The sequence below is a fragment of the Periplaneta americana genome, chromosome 11, assembly GCF_040183065.1.
Source record: "Periplaneta americana isolate PAMFEO1 chromosome 11, P.americana_PAMFEO1_priV1, whole genome shotgun sequence".
NCBI classification, from domain to species: Eukaryota; Metazoa; Arthropoda; class Insecta; order Blattodea; family Blattidae; genus Periplaneta; species Periplaneta americana.
The window spans coordinates 146,010,386-146,024,749 of record NC_091127.1 but is presented as its reverse complement, the minus strand read 5'-3'; the positions used below and the strand labels follow the sequence as shown (position 1 = coordinate 146,024,749).

Sequence of the window (14,364 nt, the reverse complement as noted above, 5' to 3'; positions counted from 1 at the left end):
ACCTAATATAATATGGACTGTTTTATATGAAATATGGAAAATATATGGAAATTAACGAAAATATGTACTAAACTCTAAAATATGGAAAAATATGGAAAATAAAAGTAGGATTTTTCAACCCTACACATTGTGAAACATAAAGATAATGCAAAATATAAATTATATTAGCTTTATAAGTAAATATGTATTTACATATAAATCCTTTCCCTGGATATAACAGTACTGCAAGCACTGTTTCGTTTTACTGGATTAGGAGAAAATAAGAGGAGATGTGGGACATATGCGTTTTAGCTGCTCTCTGTAAGAAACAAGTACCGACTAAAACCTCAAACTATAGGCATTTGCAAACTGTTGTTTGAAAAGTGACATTCCTGTTTCATTCAGAAGGGTAGGATTATTCCAGCCGAGAACCATACTTTCTAATTGCTCGAAAAGTCCCATTTCAATATAGGTCTACTAAATTTAAAAATAAAGAGATCAAGCAATAACCTGGAAGTCTCATGTCAGACTTGACACGGGTTTTCCCTGGAAGAATTAGAAAGAGGGTGGGTAAGGTTGCAAATTGCATGGGAACGGCTTGTTAAAACGTGTGCAGAACAATTATAATTCGAGACAAATCATGTCGTCCTCGTCCCATCCACCGCATAAAGGCAACGCTACTTACTGAGTGATTTTTACAATACAAGGTAGTTGTGTGAGAAAGGTTATATTTGATATGGTACAACATCTACCTAGACCAAGGATATTCAGAGACAGGAATATTCCTCTAGACCAAGGATATTCCTCTAGATTGGATTTAAGATTAAATTTAGATTGACGAAAGACGCATTCATGTCTTACATGAAAACGTCCATGGTATTAAAAAAAAATGTTGCACAGTAAGACTGCAATGTCAACAAGCAACCAGCTGTTGATTGCCTTGTTCTATTACGCAACATGACCATTTCAGAATGTGATAGGAGATCATATTTATGTTTATAAATCTACAGTTTGTAGAATAATAAGATGTATGATTATCATATTACAATAATGAGAGAGCAGTGCAGGTAATTCTGTGTAAACAGTAAAAAAGAATTTTTTTCTCCATTCGCAATTTGATGGTGTTTGGGTAAAGGGATATAAATCATAAAAATAAGTTTTGAAATAGGAAATTGAAAATTAAACTTCTAATCCTTATTGTAAATAATTTTCTACACAAATATCCTATTTACCCGCGCAGCAGACGCACTTTTTTTTCTCGATATTTATAACACAAAACTAGGGTGCGTCCTTTATGCGAGAAAAAAAAAATTAGTGAAAAAAAAACTTATTAAAGGTGCGCCAGGTCGAATGTTGAAATAATCAATACAATACATAACGATATAATGGCCACGACTAATTTATATATCGATTGCATTGCACTTAATACGATCGATAGTTAGCAGCAGTTGCATAAACAGATGTTAGGTAACTTGTAACAATGAATACAGTGACAATAAGACAAGACATTTTATTGTTATTATTAACATTAGCCTTACCTCATTCACAGTCAGGTTCAGCATCACTGTTATCATTTGTCACAGATTCACATTCATCTATGCGTCTATTACGCGGGGAATTTTTTTTTATTTTACCGCGAAAATTTGGGGTGCGTCCATTATGCGGGGGCGTCCATTATTCGGGTAAATACAGTAAAACATATCAAATGCTAGTATTATTTTATTTTTTGCACACCTATTTGCACACTAGGAAGGCATATGGAAGGGAAATATATATTAAATAAATGTCATATAAAATGTTTAATTTTTCTCTTAAATATTTTATTATCCAAACTTATAAATTCAGGACACGAACCACAATTTTTTGCCATATCTTTTCAAAGCAATGTTTTTATGTAATAGTGCGAGATGAGAAAAAAAAGTGTGAGCATAGTATGTCATAACTTTGAGGAATGGAATTTATGATAACATATTTTAGTGTTTTAAAAGGAATAATAAAGTGCATGTTGCCCCATATTACGAAACGTTTTTGTTAATGGTTGAATAAGCTCTATAGATTGCAGAGAAGAGATATTTATTTGCGATTATTTGCACTTTTGTATTTGGTGGACAAAAATTTAGATACTTACGTATTATTCATTAATATTCATTAATATTTCAAATGGCCGTTGTTTTTTTCACCACGAAATCATGGAAGTTCCGATGAAAAAATAACAAGGTAGCTGTACACGAATCTGTTATTTTAGAATTAGGATTACATGAAAACTTTCAAAAAATATTTCTTCAGAAGTTCTTCTCCTTTTTATCTAAAGAGAATACCTTATCAATGAAACCATTCTTCTCTGCTTCCGGCTACTCTTTTCATAATTTTGATGGTCTTGACATTCTACGATTGCCATCGTATTTTCCAGAATCGTTTTTCTCCCAAATTTAGAGTGAAATCATTAAGTTCATAACCTCATAACCTCTAACGTAATTTAATTCACAAATTTTCATCGTCACTAGATGTGGCCTCCATTTTACAGTCTTGATGCAGAGAAAATCTATGTTTTCCAATTGGTATAGTTCATTTGATTGTATATATAGCATTAGGTCAATCATTATCAGCTGTTTACTGTATATGACAGAGCATTCAGAGGCTTTCAAGGTTATGTGCAACAAGCAAAGAGATAATTGTCACTCAATTAGAATTGAACAGTTGTCATCGACAATGTTATAGTTGTAACTACTACTTGGCAAAGCGGACTTCCGACGCGGAAAATATGTGTAACAAGCTGTGACGTCATCGTATCGTAACAAACTGTCACCTGGTCGACTGCAGCGCCCTGACGTAGAAGGCCAAGTCGGAAGTTTGCCTTGCCGGCAGCTGAGGGTCGTCATTTTGAACGTATTTTTAAAGCATAAGATAAGTTTTCATCAAGCTAATTTCACTGAAAATGCGGCGCGTGCCCATATAACGTTACGTTGCTTACATGAATGCCGGCACAATTCTACCGAGAGTCCGTACACTCTAAAAGGTATTTCATAATTCAACCTAAGAAATTAATCTGGTTGTAGACAAGTTATTTGATATAGGGAACTCAGGGTTTGCGACGAAAAATATCTGAGTTATCAGTAGAGTCAGCAGATTTAGCCCCTATTCCACCTCGCAACGTGTAGCATTACGTTTGTTTAATACTGTGCCACGCATCAAATACGTACAGTCAACTCAAAAACGCTCATGCAGTAGACTGTAAAGCTCCAGACAAACCCACTTAGTCTGACATGATTTTATCATGCTTAATAATATGATTAACAATAACTTTTCAACTATTTCTCAGACTATCACCATTTTAAAATCGTAGTGGCCAATGAATGAAACTCTAAAACACGTGGAAAATATTTCACATAAAGGGTTATCTAACGGATCAATTGTCATAAAACTCTAACATAACTTTGTTAATATAATACAAGTGAATCAGGGATTGCAGAAACAGCACATGCCATTATTTGTGGCGAAATGAGTTTATTCGAGTTTCATGCACTGTTGATATAGGGCTGTCATTCCATGCAGAAACCACAGCCGTCTCACATTTGGAGACCTGTGAAATCCTGGAAGCGCGCAGAAATGACTCACGTCAAAAACATGTTCAGACACATTGGTTCCGATTCCAGACGGCAGACATCTACGACACAAGGATACAAAAATTGATCCCACGAAATGACAAATGTCTCAAAGCTGGTGGTGAATACGTTGAAAACTAACTTATATCTGTTCCAATAAAACTTTCCATGAAATTTTGTTCTCTTTCTGTAAACGGCCACAGGGAAACTTATTTTTTACGGCCTTCGTAATTGCGCTCAAGTGACCAAAATTTGTGTAAGCACTTCTTTTTCTCATAATGAACCAACATGTAGCTTCACATTTATTGACATCTCTTCTTAATTATACGGTATGGTGGAAATTCTCAGAATTCGTGCAGTAAATTACATACCTACTGCTTACTTAATGTTATGCGTGCAAACAAAAACTTCTTCAGGAGTTATATTAGTGAACTTCTGTTATTATTTCTTGATTAAAATTGATTTTTTTCAAAGCTGTTCTAAAATAATACACAAAAATTAACAAAATACAAATAATATTCGTGGCCAGTTTCTCCGAGCAATATTTAATTTGAATTAACAAATATTAAAATAACAGGCTGTTTATTTTTAACGTTTTGTTAATGTGTTTTCCATATCGTCAACATAATTTTGTTTAAAATAACCAGCACTTCACTATAACAGCCGTTACAGTCCGCTTCACAGTTTTTGGCATGTGAAATAAGTAATGGGAACGTTAAGTGCTAGTGTCTTACCTTTACCGCAGTCATTCTGACAACTGTGTTTGGCAAATGACTAATGTGACGTGTATAGGAAGTGGTACCATTCTCAGCTGCATTAGCAACATGCTCAAATACTGGGTACAATATTCTAGGACACACGCCAAAAACGCTGGTGCCAGCTGTAACACTATTTTATGCGATCTTAGTATTATAAACAGGTTGTTACTACATCCAGTATCGTGCGTAATTGGCTTATTAAGGCACGCGTGTCAATAATAGCAATGACGTATTCGCTATGACGTAATACCGGAACGCTTGAGTAGGGATGCATGCAACTCGTCTGGCTATTTTTTTTACTTACCGCTTCTACGCGCCACGTAACAAGAAATGAAATGCAGGACAGAAGGTAACGTGTTATTTATTTCCAATCTTCAACATTTTTGTGTCATTTTGTAATATCACGTAGGTTCAGAGAAGCTATATTAACAAAATAAAGGAACATTTGTAACATAAAATTTGATACCTAAGGTATAACTAGAGTTTGTAATATCTGCAAGGTCATCCATTTCTCTTTATTCAATGCCAATGCCAGGTGCAACTAATCGAGACGAACATATGAAGACTTTGTCAGCTATGGATGCGGAAATATTTCATAATTTCTTTCCTACAATTTATAATGCTAAGAAGTTATAAAGTGTTGTATCCAATTCGTGAATAGTCTCATTCTGACACTCGTGAAAATTGTCACACTCACTATCGTTCGTGCGACAAATATTTACTCATGCCATAACCATCAAGATTATTCACTTGTTGCAAAAATAACTATTAACTACTTAACAAAAGTTGATAATGATTTTGGACAAGTTAAACAATTTTTCAATGGCTGAAATTATTCTTTAAATTCTGTATTGTAGAAACGTGTATAGGTCTAAAATCGTAATCTGTTATAGTAGGCCATGATACATAAACAAAAAGTTGACAAGTGAAATTTGTAGGTGGCCACTATTGAATAACAAAGTAAGGTTATAATTCTAATGCTAAAATGATATTCTGTTTTGAAAAATCTCAGCATTATGACCACCACGTGACAATATGGGGAAGTGTGTGTGCAGTCAACTGTACATAAAACCCCAGGAAAATTTTGTATTACTGTATATAAAATTCTCTAATCACTCTTTATGCTTTAAGTCCATGTGGAAATTGTATGTAATGTCGTCTAAAAAAAAGCAATTACTACTGAAACCTTTTTTTATATACAGAGTGTTTCAGAAATACTTTTACAAACCTTGGGGGCATGTTCCTCACACCAAAACAAGAAAAAAGTTCGTATAAACATAATGTCCGAAAATCCTAAGTTTTTTAAGTTATTAATGAAAGAACATAATGAAACAATTGATAATGCATATCAACAATTCCGTGGCCTGCACGTTCCCCCGACCTCAATCATGTGAATTTTTATCTGTGGGGCCTTCTAAAAGAATTGGTTTATGCAGTAGGCATTCCTAATGCAGAGACACTTCATCAACGTACCATGGAAGCCTGCGAAACCGTTCGACACCTTATGTGTATTTGAAAGGGCGCGACAGTTCATGATCCGACTAGTGCATGCGTGTGTGGAGCAAGAGGAGAACATTTTGAACATTTGTCATGAGTTTCTGAATTGATTAAAGTTGTAACACTTGCTACCAAACTGGCAATATCTAACAGATGTTTAATTATGTTCTTTCATTAATAACTAAAAAATTAAGGATTTTCGGACACATATATTTATATGAACTTTTTTTCTTGTTTTGGTGTGAGGAACATGCCCCCAAGGTTTGTCAAAGTATTTCTGAAACACCCTGTATTTACTCACTATGTATTTTGAAGCACTATTGATACATCATTCCTAGTTACCTTGCCACGTTTCTAAATATTCAATATAATATAATATAATATAATATAATATAATATAATATACATCATTCCTAGTTACCTTGCTACGTTTCTAAATATTCAATGTAATATAATATAATATAATATAATATAATATAATATAATATAATATAATATAATATAATATAATATAATATAATAATAATTTCTCACAAAGATAGGGAGACATCTGTCTGACAGACCAGGTGACCATTCATATCCAGATTACAAACATACAAGAATTTAATTTAATTAACATGAAAACTGTACTAATTTGGAAACTAGTATTACTAACTATAAAAATTTCTATAAAATTTTGACACAATCACATTAATATGTAGAATACAAATGAGTATTTAGTATAAGTACAGAGTCCTTAAGAATTTGTAGACAAATATGTTCTATATCATGATGCAGTATAGCTAGAGATTTCAAATAATTATTAGCATATTTAAAACAGCTTCCCCGAGCTCCGAAAAGAAGACCAGCATCAAAATAAGGAGTCAATATGATAATCAGTTGACTTTTAAAGATTATCTTTCCTATATTAGAATGTATTTTCCTGTTTGTGATTATGTATTCAGTCTCTTTTTTATTATATATTTTTTATTGTTGTTATTTTAAAGTTAATACTGATTGTGTATATGTATTCCGTCTCTCTTTTTTACTTAATTATGTTTATTATTATTTTAAATTAATATTCGTATACCGGTATGTATTTTTCTGTATGTGATTTGATCCTGGTTGAGTGGAAGAGAAGGTCTAATGGCCTTAACTCTGCCAGGGAAAATAAAACTATTATTATTATTATTATTATTATTATTATTATTATTATTGTTATATTAACATTCCAAAGTATCTTCTACATGTTATATTATCAGTCATACACTAAACATTCCTTAAAGAGGGATATAAAATACTGTATTATTTCTCAACTTCTGTTTGAACAGCTATGGTGTCATCTGCCAAATTTAACTTTTTACCAAATGAGTTGACTACCTAAAAGCATACTTTTAAAGTTAAGAAACTGTTAACAATCTGTTAAGCCCAACTAGTGTTGAAGACATGAAGAAACGATATTTAACAAACTATTCATAATTAAATGTTCTTACAATACTTGGAGAAACTGACTATAAAACTAGAAAACTAATGATAATTAAAATAAACACTGATTTGAATGTGGTACGTTGTTGTCATGGAAACTGAACAAACAGTTGTTATGAGAATATAATAACACAAACATTTGTTTTTAAGAGGTTACTTTTCTTTAAAACAGCGGTACAGGAAAATAATTGTAAAAAATTGGACATAATATGCTGTAATAAAACTTCCCCGACTTACGGGAGGTATTTGCGACCGACATTGCCTCCAAGAACTAGAACGAATAATGAAAGGGGTCGTATTATCTCTGTAATTAACAAGGTCGCGTGATAAGGCTCTCTACAGCGAACATCTGAATTAATAAGAAGCTTGCATGTGACATTGAAAACTTTTTTTTTTCACTGGATAGATGTACTGCTGTAGGAAATTAGTTTCAAATTATGGAATTGATTTTACATTACCCAGAGGGTGATCTCGTGGGGAAGAGTTCTCTTTTAAGTATGCACGCCCAAATCACATCTGTAGAGGCCTATGACACTGACCCGAAATCTGAAGAGACTTGACTTCTAACGACCTGTTTAATATCCAGATCACTCTAAGCGCTTATTGTAGGAATTATAACTTGGTCTCGTAAATTTCATCGCATATGCGATTAAGAAATATTGTATACAGGACGGACTCCTGGACAGTAACTCCTTTGATGCTGTAGATAACAATCCTGACTCTAGTTTATACAATAACAGATATTTTGAATATAAAAGAAGATATTGGAATGTAGCATACGTTAAGGCGACTGGGTATTATGAGCTTATGGCTGTTATAGGTATCCTACAAACAAAACTCAGCTCGAACTCCTCGCGGCGCGCATGCTATACCCCTCTTACTCCCCTGCAGAAGGCTTGAGAGCATGCTAGGAACGGGAGCATACGTCATCTGCGCGAGATAGTCACGCCCTCTGGTTTCTGCGCACTGAGTTTTGTTTGTCGGATGCCTATATGTATGAGTGAAGGCATTTTCCAAATTACTCTTCAATTTTTTAAACTATCAATTTACAATTTTTACAGCATACACACAAAATTTACAGGTATATTTTGGTGTTTAGATCATCTTTCTACCTCATGTACTTGATTTTTTAAATTTTGAAACCTGAAAAACATTAATCAAATTTAAGTTTAAAATATGGGTATTTTAGGAACATTTTTCTCAGAAATCCTTTTCATTACAGTTTCCTAAAAATTCAAGAACATTTCTAATGCAGTTGACTATATATATGCTTCAATTTTCATTACATGATGAATATTCGTTCAATAGGAAAAAAATGTTTCCTATACTGAAAGAAAAATATATTTTAAAATTTTAATATTTTTCATGCTTTTCTGGTTGTAAATTCAATAATAATTTTGATAACCGTATACAGAGTGGTTCAGGAGGATTTACCGCCACTTACGGAGCTTATTTCCGAAGACATTCTAAGCAAAAAAAGTCATATAAACATTTATCCTAATCTCAAAATTTTTGGAATTACACTAATTTGAAGTTGTTTGTAAAATACTTTTTTTTCTTTAGTTCTAAGGGTGGAAAAAAAGGTACAAATAGAGAATGAACTATTCAGAAATATCATTTCTTTAATTGAGTAGTGTTCTGAAGCTAAAAATGTGTTGTTAATTGCTTTGTACAGATTTTGTTTTCCAATTTTTAACTACTTACGCACTTAGCACAAAAATTCTTACAGATCGTACAACTTTAGGAACTTGATTCTATACAGTAAGCACATTGTGAAACTTTTATTTGGAAGTAATTTAAAGCAAATTTTCTAAATAATCTGAAGATTAGGCCTAAACCTTTTTCAGGGTAGTTGAATTAGACGTAGAACCCAAGATAATTCGGATACTAAACGCGAAGCTATCACATGGCTCTGTCTGTGTATGATTTCCACTAGGAAGCACAGAAACTTTTGGACACAGACGGTAGATACCTACGCGATATGAGAATTCGGATGCATGGCTGTGAATTTCAAGATTACGATTCTCTCCTGTCTTTTATAAGTTATGAATTTCACGAATATTTCCGATATTAAACAGATTTTTGAGAAAGTAGCCCGCTTGGAGGTTCTGGGCTGTCGAGGCTTTCCTGTAACGGGTCTGGCGAAACCCTCCCTAAGAATACGATCAGGCGCTGCGTAGCTCTTTGCACCAGTAGAAAGAACCCCAGACCAGTGAGGCCCGCGCCCAGCAGAATTATAACCCATTTTGAAGCATTGCCCACGCTAAGCAGCATGAGAGACTGTTTCAGCTCGTCTAACTGGTCTTGGTGAAGTCTTAGCTCCTGGAAAAGAAAAAAAAAGATATTACGAAAATGTATATTTTCTCATTATACAGGGACATCATTTTATTTTTACTAACATTTCTAATATTAACCTGACTATACCTTTGGAACAACGATTAAGAACCGGAAACACGTTTGCTACCCCTTTCCACGACTGGAGTTCGATGATACTGGCGTAATGTACAAACAAATCACTTTACTAGGTATAGGAGGCAAGAAAAGTAGTTCATCCATTTACGTAAACTAGGAAATATCGCGATTTTGAGTTTGATAATTTTCATTAGGTGTTTGTTTAATCAAGATACAGTACAGTATTAAGAATGAGTGTTTTTACTCACGAACTGAGCTTTTCATGCGCATGTATACATTATGCAGCGTCGTAGAAATTAATTACTTAACGAGGCCCTTTTATTTAAGTTATTTTAAATAATTGTATGAGTATAATATTACGTAGACGTCCAATTCCTAACAGAAATTAATGTTCTCAGAAGAGAGCTAAGACAGCCCAGCCACTAGCATTGACAGAGAGGCTAATAGAAGCAGGTGGGGGAAACCGGGATGCGACGTAGGCAAATGGAAAGTGATGCAATATTGAAAGCTCTTTCGTCACCGGAAAACGCGAACATATTTTTGGAACGTACTGTTTACTATGACCGTAAAGCTACTATGACTGTATATGCGGTCTTGGATCTGTGTGGAGGACGGTTGAACTTCATTAGTAGAAGGGGGTGGGAGTGAAGTACATTAAAAAACTCAGGTACAGTAAAACTTGAAGCAAAAATAAAATGATGTCCCTGTACGTTTTATGCTTTTTGCTAAATTCATTTCCTTTGTCACGTTGCGAATTATATTACTATGACTATTATTCAATAGATAAATAGACCTACATTTATTTTTAATATGGTATGCATCTCAAATAAGAAGCTGAACTTCCGTTTTATATATTGCATACGAAAGCATTATTTGTAATCTAAAGTAAGTTCTATAAACTGTTTGGTGGAAAAGCTACTATTGAACGTACAGTATGCGGTAAAACAAACAACACTAAAATTTTATTATTGCTCATCTGCTGTCCGTGTTTCTCTAGTAATAAATTATTTATTTATTGTTAAATTGAAGAGTTTGCGGGAAAAACGATGAATGTCACAGTTTTCTTAAGGTTGATGTCATTATCTAATTCAATGGATTGCTGCGAAATTTAATTTTGTTCTTATGAAAAATGGTAAAAAGGAGAATTATCACCACGAATACAGCAATCCTTTCCTTTATTTTCTATAGAAGCAGCACTACATCTTGCAGTTGTAGACTCAATTAGATCATTAATAGAAATGTGACATTCATCGTTTTTCCCGCAAGCTCTTCGTATACAGGGTGTTTAAAAAATACGGGGTATAATTTCAGGTATATATTTCCCACATATAGACAATCAAAATAGTTCATTACAACATGTGTCCGAAAATGCTTCATTTCCGAGTTATGGCTTTCACAACATTGAAATTCACCGGAACGTTTTTCTTTCCGCAGGTAGTTGTCATTACAGAAGATGTTCAAAATGTCCACCTCCTGCTTGAATACAGACCTCACATCGATGCCTCATTGACTTGCGAACACGATCCCAAACTCCAGGAGTATTGCGTATGTCCTCAGAACATGCCACAATTCGATTCCGAAGGGATTCCAAATCAGGCACCGGAGACGAATAAACCAATGATTTTAAATGGCCGCACAAGTAGAAATCGAGAGGGTTGAGATCAGGTGAGCGTGGAGGCCAAGGAATTGGGCCACCTCTACCTATCCATCGATCAGGAAACCTTCGATCCAAGTACCAGCGAGCCGTACGACTGAAGTGTGCAGGAGCGCTATCATGCATCTGGACATTGTTGCTGTGGGTACCTCTCCTGATACAAACGACGAGCCAGCGCAGCATTGCCGTCCGCCTTACCGTACATGAAGTGTATCTCTGCCAGCTCTTGATTTGAATACATGTCGCACAGTCTGACGCCTACACAACACTGAATGTAACCTTCGCCTAGGAATGAACTGTCAGAGTGCCCTCTTAATGTCTCCTTTGACGGCAACGACCTGCGGCAAGAAAAACGTTCCGGTGAATTTCAATGTTGTGAAGGCCATAACTCGGAAATAAAGCATTTCCGGACACATGTTGTAATGAACTATTTTCATTGTCTACAAGTGGGAAATACATACCTGAAATTATGCCCCGTATTTTTGAAACATCCTGTATAATATTTTGACATATTGAGTTGTGTTGATTTCTGCAATTTTGTTTCTCACAACAGAGGAGAAGGTGTTTATTGTAGAACATTATTTCTAGTCATACGGAGTACTGAAATTATAAACATATTCTGAAAATCAAGATAAGTCATTATAACATGCAAGGCGACATAAGACTGATCCTGCACGAAGGAACTTCTCGACGACAGCTAACTTTATTGTGTTATTTGGTGCCGCATTGTTAAATCGCTCCTGGTACAGCTCTTTAACGTGGCGCAAGCTCGGCCCATTCTGACGCACCACTCCGTATTACGGAAATAATGCTCGACAATAAATACCTTCTCCTCTGTTGTGAGAACCACAATAAATTTTGGAAATCAACACGACAGTGAATTCACAGTATGTCAAACTAATGACAATAATAATAATAATAATAATAATAATAATAATAATAATAATAATAATAATAATATTTATAATGATAATGATAATGATGATAATAATAATGATAATAATAATGATAATGATAATAATAATAATAATAATAATAATAATAATAATAATAATAATAATATCTAATCTTTCTCAAGCTGGTGAGGTTGCCAAAGACAAAGAATGTTAAACAGTATTTTAAGGTATGATATTAAAAATGTCTTACAAGAAATTTGTTTACAATAAACTGAAATTTACAGTGGATAATATTTTACAATAATGAAAATTTGCAGTAAAATAAAAAATACAGATAAAAAAATAAAATAGAATAAGAAAATTCAACTGTATTGGAATTAAAGTATAAGACGTGTCGTCGTAAAATCTGCAGAGAACCCATTAAAGCTATCATAGAAATTTCCTTAATTGTTGTTGTTGGGACCCCAAATTTATGACAGAATGACACGAATAAATACAGTAAATAAATAAATACTTCGTTGCTAGGAAAACATGACAGCAGATGAGAAATAAGTTCAGTGTCGTTTGTTTTACCGCATAACGTATTGTCTCGTAATACATAGATATTCGCCTCCCTTCTCATTATACCAATGACTGACTATTGCTAAGCAGTCATCTCATCTGTTATAAATATTCTCTTTGAAATAAACATAAAATATAGAATATCGTATATCGTAAATTTATTTGATGTCCCACTGCCAACTGTTCGCATGCTGCCGGTAGACCGACTCACACCTCGGAGAGCCCTGGGCGCGTGGGTCCGTATATAGAGCAAACATAGTAATCACTAGGGAACGGAATTTGGAGTAGTAAAAGCTAGTATTGGCATCTACACAGTCATTTGTTTACAACCCTTTATACCAAGTCCTCCCCTCTATGACATACTCGCAGGTCTCTACACGTCAACAACAGGTGAATGGGACAGTTGTCGCATAAGGACTTCAACGTGCAGGTTTGCAGTTCAGAGTAGTGAAGTGCAGGTACAATGCCGAAAGTGAAACCAACTAACAATACAGTAATGAAAGACTATATTTGTAAAACCTCCAGATCAAGTATCAAAATTCAGGAAACAATTCCCTAAATTGTCGCTTCCCCCATGTCCAGTTCTTACGAGATGGGGGTCATGGTTAGAAGCTTGCAATTATTACGCACGTCACCTCCAATCTGTGAAGAAAGTGGTCCAGTCTTTCGATACCGATGACGCGGCTGCGATTCAAATACGCCAGGAACTGCTAAATGATAAAACAATCGAGAAAGAAGTCACGGATATTAAGTCAAATTTTGGATATTTACCGGATGCCATTATTCAATTAGGAAAGTCAGGAGTAGAATTGGTTGAGCAAATAAATATTATGAGGACTATTGTAAATAAACTGAGTGCAGTAGAAGGTGAAATAGGAAAACGTGTTGGTGAAAAAATGAACAAAGTTTTGACTAAAAATGATGGATACGATATTCTTAGTCGGATTTCAGATGTACTAACAAAGACGTTTCCCAATGACGTCATTCAACATGTGAATTTAATTGACGTATCTTGTTTCAAGTACTCTCTAATTGTCTCTGCAGATGAAGAGCGGAGTTTTCCCATGTTACAAAATTTCCTTCCTTGCAACAGAGCAAAGTTGTATTTTGAAAATTTGAAAATAATATTTACAATTTATTATAACAAGGCATAACAAGACATAGCATTAATTGAAAATACCATTTCGTTTGGATCTACATATTCAGAGGCGAGTTCCATACAGAAGACAACTGTCTATCAACATCAATATGTCCACTGACACGCGAAGATGCAGATGTTCATATTTAATTATGTATATTTGTAATGTTGTTTATTGGTGTCTTGTGCGTTGCGAAGAAAAGCACATGTAGTTCAAAAAGAAATGCAGATTATGTATGTAGGTCACTATATGTCATTAAACAATTCCATTTGTTTATTCTGAAATATATTTACAGACGTTGCGTGTAAGTTTGTATGAAGTGGACTGTACTCGTGCATGCTCTGTGACGCAGCTCGCTTGACAGTCACTGAGCTACGAATATCTATACTACGTTTCACCATT

General features: G+C 34.3%; 1 protein-coding gene across 1 annotated transcript in view; it reads right to left on the bottom strand.

Annotated features, from left to right (window-relative positions):
* The window catches only part of LOC138708554 (uncharacterized), a 91,983-nt gene that overhangs the window by 58,218 nt on the left and 19,401 nt on the right, over positions 1 to 14,364 (bottom strand). The window contains exon 11 of the mRNA XM_069838669.1: positions 9,377 to 9,622. Within this exon, the coding sequence (XP_069694770.1) occupies positions 9,377 to 9,622 (246 nt within the window). The remainder of the gene's footprint in view (positions 1 to 9,376; positions 9,623 to 14,364) is intronic.